Below are 14,015 nucleotides of genomic sequence, written 5' to 3'. Positions count from 1 at the left end.
AGTTCTTTGGTGCTCAGCCTTCTTTATGGCCCAAATCACACATTTATACATGGCTACTGGAAAAAAACCATAGCTTTGACTAGAAGGACCTTTGTTCATAAAGTAATGCTTCTGCTTTTTAATATGATGTCTAGGTTTGGCATAGCTTTTCTTCCAAGGAGCAAGCATCTTTTAACTTCATGGCTGCAGTCACCATCCGCAGTGATTTTGGAGCCCAAGAAAATAAAGTCTCACTGTTTCCACTGTTTACCCATTTATACGCCATGAAGGGATGGAACTGGAGGCCATGATTTTAGTTTTCTGAACGTTGAGCTTTAAGCCATCTTTTACACTCTCCTTCTTTCATCTTCATCAAGGGGCTCTTTAGTTCTTCTTTGCTTTCTGCCATAAGGGTGGTGTCATCTGCATATCTGAGGTTACTGATATTTCTTCCTGCAATCTTGATTCCAGCTTGTGATTGATTCCAGTCTGGTATTTCACATGATGTACTCTGCATATAAGTCAAATAAGCAGGGTGACAATATACAGCCTTGATGCACTCCTTTCCCGATTCTGAACCAGTCTGTTGTTCCATATTCAGATCTAAGTGTTGCTTCTTGACCTCCATACAGGTTTCTAGGAGGCAGGTAAGGTGGTCTAGCACAGAGTTTAGCATTATCATCAAACAGCTTGTTATAAAATTAACTGGATATATATACCAAGATCTTCACAATTATTGTTGTGTAACACAACAATTGTCTGAAACTTGTGACTTTACATAGTCACATACTTCCAGAATTAGCCATGTGGGGTGAAAAGTAGGAGGGTGAAACCAAGCAGAAAGTTGTTTTGGTCCATCCGAAGACATCGGGTTGATACCAAACTCAGGGAACCTGGCAGAATAGCCCAAAGTCTGAGACCTGGGTCCACCAGTTCATTTCTCATCTTTCCTCCCAGGTCCATCACTGGGTAAGAAATCATAAATTCCAAATACAGCATGTGCTTGCTGGCCATCATGTTTGCTCTCGAGATCCACTTTCTACCCTTCCCTGTCCTATTCTCTGCCCCTGACTGTATCAACGAGCCACTTTGTTCTCAGCGTGACTTTTGGTTCAACCAGTGGAAGGTGCCCACAGGAGATCAGAAGATGGTAAGAGACTTGGGGGATGGCCTCCATTCTCCTGGCTCCTTCTTAGTCACATTTCCTCACATTGCTGGTCCCTCCACCAAAAATAGCTATAATCACATGTTCTGGGTTAGTTTCAGTAATGGCTGTATCACCTAGCTCTTCTAGGACCAAGAATGGGATGGTTCCCCAGGGTTTCTAGCCTCAGGGTACTGTTCTATCCCTTAACCTTGCCAACATTTTGGAAACAGTACTTACATTAAACTCTCCTCAGGTAATCAGTTTGACTGTGCTGGCTGTTTCCTGTCAGGGACTAACTGGTAAAAGGGGTTTATTTAAACTTCAGCAGTGGGTAATAGGGATGGGCAAATACATACATGATGAGATTAAAAATAAATAGCTAAAATGGCTATCCTGAAAGTGAAAGTGTTAGTCGCTCAGCTGTGACTGCATGGACTATAGCCCGCCAGGTTCCTCTGTCCACAGGATTTTACAGGCAAGAATACTGGAGTGGATTTCCATGCCCTCCTCCAGGGGATCTTCCCGACCCAGGGATCGAACCCTGCATGGCAGGAAGGTTCTTTACCATCTGAGCCACCAGGTACCCTCTAGGTCAGGCCTTAAAGACTGTATCTCCTGTTTCAGTCCAGTGCACCACAAACAGAAGTCTCATAAAGATCAATAGTATTGTGGAAACTAAGACTAACCATTACCCATCATTTTCATATGATCAAGCAAACCATTAATTAAAGACAGTATAAAATAAGTATTACAAATACATGGAGACTGAATTAAAGAATATATGCCTATATGAGATACACAGACCAAGGTTTAAGAGACTGAATTTTTGTCTCCAGTCCTATGTACTGAAGGCTATCTGCCACCCTTCAGACTGGTTAGCTCCTACCCCTTCCTAAGCCTTCAGCTCAGAAATCAGGTTCTTGGGGCCAAATAGCTAGTTGGGGATGGAGCCAGGACTTAAACCCAGGTCTCCTGACTTCAAATTCTCTAATGAACAGTGCTTCCATTTACATACACACAGTGATGCCACCATCACTGAGTGTCCTATACTGTTGGAACTTTTTGACAATTATGGGCAGGATGCCTTTTTTTTTTTAATTAAGCTTCATGGGAGTTATTTTTATGAACTTTCTTCTAGTAATGTACAATGGTCTGATGCATATCCACCTCAAACTATAAATATCATTTAAAATAAGACAAATTCTAATCATGAAAGTGTCAGGTTTTTGCTCAGTTTTTGATTTCTCATGATAGAATATATTGGATCTAATTACAGCAGTTTTATCTCTACATAAGATGTTGAATATTATCAAAGCACTGATGTTTTCCTCCAAGAAACTGGATGAAATTTTATTTACTGTCCTTTTTGAAAAACGTCTTAATGTTGGTGTTTTATTATGTTGACTTTTAAACCAGCTCTTGAAATTTCATTTCACTAATAGCAATTTCTACCTGAAAAATTTATGTCAAACAATTTAAAGTAAGATCAATTATGAAATATTAGGCAAGATGGAAAATCCCAGGTGAGGACAAAAGACCTGTGATTACAATGTCAAAAGCGTGGTGAAAAATTGCCTAAATTTGACTGCATAAATTTCCGTTCCCTAAAGATTCCACATTTCTGCACTGCTAGATTTTTATGAATGTTTCAGATTCAAAGGAATTAACCTGTTCAATTAATGAAAATGTATTCTTTCATTATTAGAATCAAGAAATGATGTCTAACGATACTAATAATAAAACAGCTGTTGTTTTTAAATCAATTTCATTACCGATAGCTCTGTTTTCTGAGATTTCCTGGTTTCTGACTAGGTAATTTATGCTTAGAAGAGGCAATCTTTCTATCCACCTGCTAACTCCTCACAGGACAGGTGTTCTTTTCACAGCTGCATTTCATACATGTAAAATCAACACCTCGACTCCTCTAACGTATTTTTACCAGTTGTACTTTAGTAGGTAATATACTAGGAAAGTAATTATTTTTAAAGGGCCCAAATGACCTAGAAATACAGTATAAAAATAGAAATAGAGTATAAATAAAGTATAAGACATATTATTATTAAGCAAACAAAGTAATCAATGAAAAAAAGACTGTGAGGCTACAGAGTAAAATGTGAACAGAGGTTTGTATTGTGTGATATGATGATGGGTAGTGGTATTATTTTCTTTATTTCCCAAATGTTCTTCAAGGAACACATATTATTAATTACGAAAGAGAAAGTATTCACAACTATCTATAACATAAAACAGGAATCAGAATACAAAATGGTATGCTATGATTATGACCCTGTAAAGGCATACAATGATGGCAAAAATAAAGGTGAAAAAAAGAGAAAACAGTTCAGTGCAAGGTGTTGGAATGGTGGATTTTTTTTTGTTTGTTTTTTTCCCTCTCTGTTAGTGTCAAAATGGTGCTTGGGAAAGAAAGGGGGGGAGGGAGGGATTATACATAAGGAATAAGATGACGCTAAAGCGAATCCGTCAGAATTCAAAGGTAGGACGCTGACAGTGAGGGGCAGCAAGAGCATACGGGCCCACAGCACACAGATCACACGGGCAAGGAACTCTTCCACTTACGGTGATTCCGCATCTTTCTCTTGTCATTATGAGAGCATGAACAGAAAGACGTAACAGGTATGTAATCCTGAAGGAGCGCTGAAGAACACATGGCTGAAGCCATTTTTCCTCTAATTCAGTGGTTGTATTAAGCAAGCAAACACTGCAAGTGGGAACAATTTGTCTGTTTTGTCACTAACCAGATATACTGCAGGAGGTGTGGAATAGGAAGTTCTAGGGACCTAATTCAGAATATCTGAAGTCTATAGTTCTCAAGATACATTACAGACAGATAGATTCAAGAGCTGGATAAAGCTCTGGCTATCTGAAATCCTTTGAGTATAAATTATTTTGGTTAGCCAAGTTTTCCTAATGTCTGGAGGTCTGTCTTTTCAAGGTTTTTCTTTTAAAACCACGTAGGAAGGAAATATTTCCAAAATTTCTCTTTTCAGAAGGAGACAACTCTCTTTTAATGCCCTTGGTTAAGCATTTACATGTACTGACGACTGTCATTGAGAGACTACTGAAGTGTGTATGGCTCTTTTCCTCTAAGGTTTTTAGTTCAGGATAACTGGGTCTTTGTAGTTTGCCTTTTGCTCTCTTTTCCTTTTATATTTAAGGAACAAGCACTCTGGGAGAGCTCACAGTAAAACACAGGGATTTTAATACACAGGCTTTGAAACATCAGCTTCTACCTCGCTTCCTGGTTCTCATGCGTAGTTCCGACAGATGCAGCTGCTAGAGAGCTGAGATATAGCTAAATGAGGGGCCACTGGACAAGATGATTTGACTATGATTTCCTAGTACAACGCCATTATTTCATTTTTCACTTTTCTCAGAGTTACCTTTGGTCATCAGCTCCATTTTGGCTGCTGTTCAAGACAATTCTCCAAAGATCCGAGGATACCAGTTTCTTCTGGTCGTTCACAAGATTGATATCTGGCAATTGCAGTTCACAAACTTTGCTTTCAGACAGACTAAATTCTCGAAATGCAACAAAAACCTTCTGGAGTTCATCCCAGTATTCCAAACTACAAGGAATCTATATTAAAAGAAAGAAGATTTTAGAAGTTGCAAAGAGAAACTATGCTTTTATATTTGTTGACATGCAAACCAAATCTTCATACAAGTTACAACTTAAAAGGGGAAATAAGTATAAAGGACAGTAATTTAGGATTTATTTTCATAGTTATATTCATCCTGTTTACTTACTTTATTTTAAAAGGTCCATTCAAGAATAATCTGTGAAAACAGTCAAGAAAGTTTTTAAATAAAGGAGAAAGAATGGGGAATTAATTCTACCGGATGTTAAATGTGTTACAAAGCCATACTCATTAAAGCTAAAGATAAGGTTGGAGTAGTAACATACAAATAGAAGAATAGAAATAAGAATAATAAAATATAAGTACAGATAAATCTTAGTATATAATGAAGGTACTATTTCAAACAAGTAGGGGAGAGACAGAAAATGAGGTTGCAAGGACTGGTTAGCCTGGTAAAGTGGGTCCCTACATGATTCCTTTAACAAAGTAAATTTCAAAAGGATCAAAATGTTAATATTTTAAAGGCTAAAAACTGAGAGCATAAGGGAAAAAAAATCAGTTAATATTTATATCATAATAGGGTAAACTTTTCTGTGTGTGGCATGAAACCCAAGAATGGTAAGACAAACAAACTTCACAACTGGTAACATCAAAATTAATAAAAAGCAAGCTAGGATAAAAACAAGTAATATTTAATGACAGATCTAGGGTCCCTGTTGTGATAGCAGAGAACTCTTATAAATCAATGAGAAAGTGATAAGTAAGCATATAGAAAAGTAAGCAAAGACAGTTGTTGGAAGAGGCCCTGAATGTCCCTGCATATTCTTGCCAGGTATGCAAAAGATGCAAGGCCCTGAAAGCTATTAACTGGGGCCATTTCTCAGGTTGTGTTTGTAGGAAGTATCCTTGAGCGATGAGGTAAAGTTTCTTTCCAGGACAAAGAGCAGGCTTGCTCTAAAATGGGTGGATTTGACAAGCTCCATGTTCCATGCTGTGCCATTTATCTACTGCACGCCAAGCAAACCCTGGGGGCCTTTCTGCATACCCCTCTGGGACTTGGGGGCAAGAGGAACCAATACAAAGATGATGTTCATGCTGTCTGCTGTGCCACAAGCAATGATATTCTATGTTTCTGACCAAAGTCTAATATCTTCTGTAAGCATTCATAAAACATCAACAGGCTATTTAGTCTGCATAAGGTAAAACTCCAGATTTGGACAGCAATTAATTCACAGAAGAAAAGATATAACCAGTCAGTAAACATGCAAAGATACTCAACTTCATTAATACTTAAAGATATTTAAATTAAAGCAATAATGTAATATTTTTATTTATTAATGTGGCAGTTTGAAAAGACTGACAGTTCTAATTTCTGTACAGGTGTGGGGGGGGGAAAGCATTTCTACCCAGTATCTTTGGAGAATAATTTGGCAATATATATTAAACTCTTGGAAGGACACATCTAAGGATTTGTTTTACAGATATTCCAATGCAAGGATTTGTGTATGTGTGTGGATTTACTTCAGTACTATATGAATGAGAAAGTGGCAATATTAAAATATCTGTCAATATGAGATTCAATATAACATGTAGATCTAAAGAATGGAATCTATACAATCATTAAAATGAACAAGGAATTTCCTAATTATGACCATTCTCGGAGCTGATCACTACCTTTCTTGTGTCACTTCCATATCTACCACACTCCTCAACCACAGAGGTCATTATACTTTGCAATTCCTTATTCGTGTTTGTCTCCTTTAGCTGACCCTGTGATCCTTGAAGCAAAAATTGCATATTCTTTTAAAACATATTAGCATCTAGCAGTTTGGGGGACATAACAGTATATTTAGTAGATGCTTTCTGAATGAACAAACTTCTCCTTAATCTTTCTTTCTTAAAGAAAGCAATTCTTAATCTTTGAATGGGAATAAATTTTACCTACATCTATAATAGTTTCTTTTCCTTAAACAGTGACTTGAGCATCCATGTATGGAGAGGAGCTAAATGGAAGAAAGGGGCACAAAATGGATATGTCTAAGAGGCTAACAGAGTGATGAAATGCAGCATGTTTTGGTTGGTGACAAGGACAAGTGACATGTCAATAAAATCTACAATCACCATTTCTTGAAATTCTCCTTCTTCTTGCTTTCCAAGACACACACATTTTTCTAACTTTCTTCTCTCTGGATCTTTGTTCCTATATTATCTCTCAGTCTTAAATACCTAAAGCATCTTTGGTTTCTCATTGTCTAATGTTTAAATCTTTTCCATTTATCAAGGTCCAAATGAAATACCACCTTTCTTTGAGCCCTTTCACCTCCCAGATAGAGAAATGTTTTCCCTTTTCTAAACTCCAATAGTTTTTTAAAATGGGAATCTGTTTCATAGCTCTTATCACTATATACCTCATGTTACAGTTATTTCTATACATGACATTTTCCCTGATAGACACATTCTTTGAGGGAATGATTTCCATTTGGCTAAGCTTTGGATTTTCACAGCACCTGCCAAACTGTATACAGTGAATGTTCAAAAAAAGTTGCTGAATAAATGAATGAATAATTCATGAATGAATGAACAAATAAACACATTCTGAGTGACTCAGTCCATCTCTGGCACACTAAAAATTCCCCAAAGAGAAGTATAGAAGATTAAAGCACAAACTCTGGAGTTACATCTAATGGGATTCAATTCCTAAATTCTTAGCTCCATTAACTATGGGTTCTTGGGCAAATTAACTTTCCTAACATTAGTATTCATATCCCTAAAAAGAGCCTAACAACAGAACTGGCTCATGAATTGTTGTGAGAATTAAAAGAGACAAACATTCTATTAAAAAATATAGCACACAATAAAAGCTTAAGAAATGTTAGTTACTAAGTATTTATTCTTCTCATGCGCAAAGAACACTTCTTTTATTACGGATCTATTCCAACTCTCTCCTATACATCAAAACTTAGAAGTTTGGGCATTGTTAAAAGAATCAGGTAGGTTGTGAATAAGAGTCCTGCTTGTTAGCTTTCTCAACAATGGGTTGGACTTGTGAAAGAATAAACCTTAAATCTGGATGTTCAGGAAGTTTTTAATCATAGTTCAATATGGTTTTCTGCTGTATATCTATTAAGATGTGTTCCTGAATGATGGCTATTATTTGAGAGATAAAGGAATATCTCCTTGCTGAACTCCTTTCTAGACTGCCAGTAAGTCAGTCCTTTATCAGTTATGGGTAAGATGTGGGAAGTGAGATGAGACACATAAGAATCTCATGGGAGAGGGCAAATGAGTTTGGAAAAAACATATTTAACACACTTATTGTTTTTTTATTAGTAGTAAATTAACAGAACATAAAGTTCAAAAATCATCTTTATAGTAAGGTTACGTACCAAATGGAATGAAAAAAAGACTTGTTTCTGGTATTGTCTCCAGAAGTTCCCCATTAAAATTGATGTATAATAGCTTATGAAAATTGGCTGTCACATTGGAAAGCAGAGTGAGACCTTAAGAGAAAAGCACTACTAAGTTTTGATGTATAGGAGGGAGTTGGAATAGATCCATAATAAAAGGCAAAACAAGCTGGGAACCATTGTGGGAAGCCATTAGGTAGTTTAAGGGGAATGAAAGTGAACTGTACCAACAATGGGGCTTAGGGAAGGAGAAACTGAAAGTTCAAAAAGAGAGACTTGGAAGAAAGCCAAAGAAAAATTTTATTTTGTTCACAATTTTGTGTGAGGCCAGCTCTGTGGTTATATACTTCAATCGCAACATTCCAGGCTACTCTCAAAATTAGAAAACAGTAGAGAACTACTATAGACATACATCCTAAAATATGTGTTGTGTGTTTGTCAGATTTTCCTTTATAACCCCTGTTTTCCTCGGTTAATAAAGGGGTATCAATAAATGAAGCTTCCAAATGAAGCTCTGTTGAAAAAATTTAAAATTGTGTGCCTATAAGTGTATTTACAAAAGTCATATATGAATCCTTTCCACCGTTTTAAGAACATTTTTGTCTTGAAAACCTCAAAAGAAAAGCTGACGAAAATACTCAGTACAATTAAACACTTTAAAGGCAATTTTAGTCAACTGTTTACTAAAATACATATTGAGTCACAAATTTATAAGCCATATAATCTTTATTTTTAAAATTTCTTCATCATAAAAAGAAAAAAATTTTGTTGGTATTTCATTGGATAAAATTCTGACCATGACCCTTAATCACCACTCTGAGACCTTGAGCACCTTATTTAATGACTCTGAGTCTTAGTCTCCTCATTGGTGAAAAGTAAGTAATAAAAACAAAATTATTTTAGTCCATGATAAGGATTCTAGACTTTATCTTAGTGTCTATGAGATATTTTTGAAGGGTTTTAAGCAATGGAGCAATGCTTAAAGTCAAATTTATATTTTTAAAAGCTTCTGGATACTGTGTAGAGAATGTGTTAGAAGAGGAGAGATGAGCAAGAATATGAACAGATAATTATGAAGTTAGGACAGTCGTCTATGCTACAAACTAGATGGCTTATGGTATGGTTGGTGGTATGTGGGAGATTCTTAAGACATAAAAATTTGTTGACTGATTAGATACTGGAGAGGGAAGAGTTAAGGATGACTCCCAGGTTTCTGGACCAAGCAACTGTATTGGTGCTGATGTCATTTCCTGGTATGAGTAAGACTGATGTATCCTGTTGGGGAATAGGTTTGTGGTACGTATTGGGTAGAGGAGGGGAGAGTCTAAGTTCACTTTTAGACAAGCTGAGCTGGAGGCACCAATGAGCCATCTAAGTGGAAATCCTGAGAATGGAGTTGGCTTTTCTAGAATGTGGGAGAGGGAGTTAACTGTGTTGATACATAGCTGTAGATTCAACCAGCCTTAACCTTTCATCAAGAGAGTGCAATGGAAAGACAGCAAAGAAGCTTATAGTCCTTATTCTCAAGAAGGTGTTTTAAATGATGAATTAAGAATATAAACTGTTTAGAAAGGGATATGAGAACAGAGTAAGCTGATGGATAGCGAGAAAGCAGAGAACTGTTTAGTTTTTATGCATAAAAGTTTAATGAATGATGGTAGTGAGGTTTGCCGAGTGAGCACACTGGAGAGATGGAAAGATTGCTAGTAAGATTAGGATGCTGGAATGAATGATTTAGGAGGAGGGGCAGTTTGGGATGTTGACAAGTTCCAGGGTTGGTGCGTGGGAGTGAGCACCTAGATGGAGCAGAGGAGGAGAGCACTAGAGTGAGGAGCTCAAGCTGGGGTCCTGGCTGGCTCTTTTACATGGATGCTGATGGCTGAGAAGAGAAAGGCCAGACACCACGAGCTGAAGACTTCTGAGGATGAGGGAGAATGACCAAATAGTCAGCAGGTGGCAACAACAGAGAGGGGTGAGGAGGATACAATCGGGTGCAACAAGACTCCAGGAAGCAGGAGGTTTTTACAGGAGGGGAGAAGAGTGCAGGCAAGTGGCACAGGTGAACAGCAGATCATTTTATTTCCTGAGGCAAAAGTGATGTGGGAGACAAACCGCTCACACCTCAGGGGGTTAGAGTGGTGCACAGAATCCCAGAGGACAGCAGATTTCATTTACAAAAAAAGAGGAGAGGAAATTCTTGAAGAGGAGGCCGAGGTTTTTGAAAGTTCACTAGTCATTGAGCAAGTGTTCCAAAGGGCTCAATGAAAAAGTCTGGAAGCAGAGGAGGAAGGAGGTTTGGGAAGAGCAGGAAAAAAGGGATACAAATCAGTCTTCAGACAGACAGTTCAGTTCAGTTGCTCAGTCGTTCCGACTCCTCGCGACCCCATGGACTGTAGCACGCCAGGCCTCCCTGTCCATCACCAACTCCTGGAGTTTACTCAAACTCATGTTCATTGAGTCAGTGATGCCATCCAACCATTTCATCCTCTGTCGTCCCCTTCTCATCTCGCCTTCAATCTTTCCCAACATCAGAGTCTTTTCAAATGAGTCAGCTCTTTGCATCAGGTGGCCAAAGTATTGGAGTTTCAGCTTCAACATCAGTCCTTCCAATGAACACCCAGGACTGATCTCCTTTAGGATGGACTGGTTGGATCTCCTTGCACTCCAAGGGACTCTCAAGAGTCTTCTCCAACACCACAGTTCAAAAGTGTCAATTCTTCAGCGTTCAGCTTTCTTTATAGTCCAACTCTCACATCCATACATGACTAATGGAAAAACCATAGCCTTGACTAGAAGGACCTTTGTTGGCAAAGTAGTATGTCTCTGCTTTTTAATATGCTGTCTAGGTTGGTCATAATTTTTCTTCCAAGGAGTAAGTATCTTTTTATTTCACGGCTGCAATCACCATCTGCAGTGATTTTGGAGCCCCCCAAAATAAAGTCTGACACTGTTTCCACTGTTTCTCTATTTGCCATGAAGTGATGGGACCAGACGCCATGATCTTAGTTTTCTGAATGCTGAGCTTTAAGCCAACGTTTTCACTCTCCTCTTTCACTTTCTTTTTTTTTTTTTTTTTTTTCAGGAGGTGTAAGTGAGTTTTTATTGGGAAGGGAAGTTGTCAACTCAAACAGCAGCAAATGAAGAGTGAATAAGGAAACTCCCTGTTGTCACAGATACACAAGTCCTCCATCACATATATATGATACAGGAGGCATTTTAATCTGTGATCCCCCCAGTCTCAAAATGTCAAATGCTTTTCCATTCAATCTAATACTTCTGGATTCCTACTAAAAAGGAATACATTAAGAGGATGGAAAAGTTGCTTACTGAAAGGAAATCTCTGAAGAAGAGTAAGGGGAGGGAATGTAGAAATTAAGAAGTTATGTAGAATACTCTTTAAATTGTAATTAGCTACATTTTCATATCTTCACAGTAATACAAAACACAGTCACTTGCAGAACTGGTTCAGATTACTTAAATACCAGATACATTTTTAGTCTTCTACATAAGTGTTTGGAAGTTACTTATGTTTGTATGAAATGAAGCTATTAATACTTTTCTACAGCAGTAACTGCACACCAGGAAGGCTAAGACAAACACAAATCAAGGAATGGAGTTTTCCCAAAGCTGCAGTGTGAAAAGACTATAAACAGCTGATTCCATACACATGAATGGGTTTCTTTGCTATAGGAAATCCAAATGGAGTAAGGAATGGAGATGAGTAAAAAGGTTTCAAGGGGAAGAAAGATGACACCCTGTATGCACTTAGTTTTCTGCCCCTTCTGCCGCATCACATTCTTCTCCCGCACTGTCTGATGTCCATAATGTGGGGTTGTCTCTCAGCAGCTGCATGATGAGGGTGCTGTCTTTGTACGAGTCTTCATTCAATGTGTCAAGTTCTGCAATAGCCTCATCAAAAGCCGTTTTAGCCAGTGTGCAGGCCAGTTCCGGGTTATTGAGGATCTCATAGTAGAACACAGAAAAGTTAAGAGCCAGCCCCAGCCGGATGGGGTGTGTGGGTTGCATCTCTTTCTTGCTTATATCGAAAGCCTCTTGGTAAGCTCCTTGGGAATTATCTATCGTTTGCTTCCGATCATCACCACAAGCAACTTCAGCAAGGTACCGGAAGTAATCTCCCTTCATTTTCAGATAGAAGACCTTACTCTCTGGATTAGTTGCATTGGCTATTAAATACTTATCCAACAATTCCAGGACCGTGGTGCAGATGGACCTCAGCTCGGACTCCACTTTCTCCCGGTAGTCCTTGATCAGCTGCAACTTCTTGTCCGAGGTGTCGGTCTTCTGCTCGATGCTGGAGATAACCCTCCAGGCGGACCGGCGGCCCCCGACCATGTTCTTGTAGGCCACCGAGAGCAGGTTGCGCTCCTCGTTGGACAGCTCGGCACCCTGCTCCGTCACGGCCTTCATGCAGGTGGCCATGTCGTCGTAGCGCTCGGCCTGCTCGGCCAGCTTGGCCTTCTGGATCAGCTCCGTCTTCTCCATGGGGGCCGGGGGAGCGGACAGCGAGGTGGAGCGCGGACCCGGGGGGCTGGCGGGGGGAGGGGGGACGCGGCGAGGAGGCCTTCAAGTCTCCGCGACCGCGGCGCGAGTCCCACCACTTGGATCCCTCTTCTGGCTTTCCTCTTTCACTTTCATCAAGAGGCTCTTTAGTTCTTCTTCACTTTCTGTCATAAGGGTGGTGTCATCTGCATATCTGAGGTTATTCATACTTCTCCCGCCAATCTTGATTCCAGCTTGTGCTTCCTCCAGTCCAGCGTTTCTCATGATGTACTCTGCATATAAGTTAAATAAGCAGCATGACAATATACAGCCTTGACGTACTCCTTTTCTTATTTGGAACCAGTCTGTTGTTCCATGTCCAGTTCTAGCTGTTGCTTCCTGACCTGCATGCAGGTTTCTCAAGAGACAGGTCAGGTGGTCTGGTATTCCCATCTCTTTCAAAATTTTCCACAGTTTATTGTGATCCACACAGTCAAAGGCTTTGGCATAGTCAATAAAGCAGAAGTAGATGTTTTTCTGGAACTCTATTGGTTTTTTGATGATCCAGCGGATGTTGGCAATTTGACCTCTGGTTCCTCTGCCTTTTCTAAATCCAGCTTGAAAATCTGGAAGTTCACGGTTCAGGTATTGTTGAAGCCGGGCTTGGAGAATTTTGAGCATTACTTTACTAGCATGTGAGATGAGTGCAATTGTGCAGTAGTTTGAACATTCTTTGGCATTGCCTTTCTATGGGATTGGAATGAAAACTGACCTTTTCCAGTCCTATGGCCTCTGCTGAGGTTTCCAAATTTGCTGACATATTGAGTGCAGCACTTTCACAGCATCATCTTTTAGGATTTGAAAGAGCTCAAGAGAATTCCATCACCTCCACTAGCTTTGTTCGTAGTGATGCTTCCTAAGGCCCACTTGACTTCACATTCCAGGCTGTTGGCTCTAGGTGAGTGATCACACCATCGTGATTATCTGGGTCGTGAAGATCTCTTTTGTACAGTTCTTCCGTGTATTCTTGCCACCTCTTCTTAATATCTTCTGCTTCTGTTAGGTTCATACCATTTTTGTCCTTTATTGAGCCAATCTTTTAATGAAATATTCCCTTGGTATCTCTAATTTTCTTGAAGAGATCTCTAGTCTTTCCCATTCTATTGTTTCCTCTATTTTTTTTGCATTGATCACTGAGGAAGGCTTTCTTGTCTCTCCTTGCTATTCTTTGGAACTCTGCATTTAAATGGGTATATCGTTCCATTTCTCCTTTGCTTTTTGCTTCTCTTCGAAACTATTTGTAAGGCCTCCTCAGACAGCCATTTTGGTTTTTTGCATTTCTTTTTCTTGGGGATGTCTTGCTCCCTGTCTCCAGTAGAGTGT

At 39.1% G+C, this 14,015-nt stretch overlaps 1 protein-coding gene and 1 pseudogene across 1 annotated transcript in view; both read right to left on the bottom strand.

Moving 5' to 3' along the window:
• The window catches only part of VPS13B (vacuolar protein sorting 13 homolog B), a 763,389-nt gene that overhangs the window by 101,716 nt on the left and 647,658 nt on the right, over positions 1–14,015 (bottom strand). Inside the window, exon 40 of the mRNA XM_065903112.1 lies at positions 4,528–4,724. Within this exon, the coding sequence (XP_065759184.1) occupies positions 4,528–4,724 (197 nt within the window). The remainder of the gene's footprint in view (positions 1–4,527; positions 4,725–14,015) is intronic.
• LOC136144814 (14-3-3 protein theta pseudogene) lies at positions 11,218–12,766 on the bottom strand (annotated as a pseudogene).

The sequence above is a fragment of the Muntiacus reevesi genome, chromosome 12, assembly GCF_963930625.1.
Source record: "Muntiacus reevesi chromosome 12, mMunRee1.1, whole genome shotgun sequence".
NCBI classification, from domain to species: Eukaryota; Metazoa; Chordata; class Mammalia; order Artiodactyla; family Cervidae; genus Muntiacus; species Muntiacus reevesi.
The sequence above is the reverse complement of the archived record's forward strand: the minus strand, read 5'-3'. Positions and strand labels throughout refer to the sequence as shown.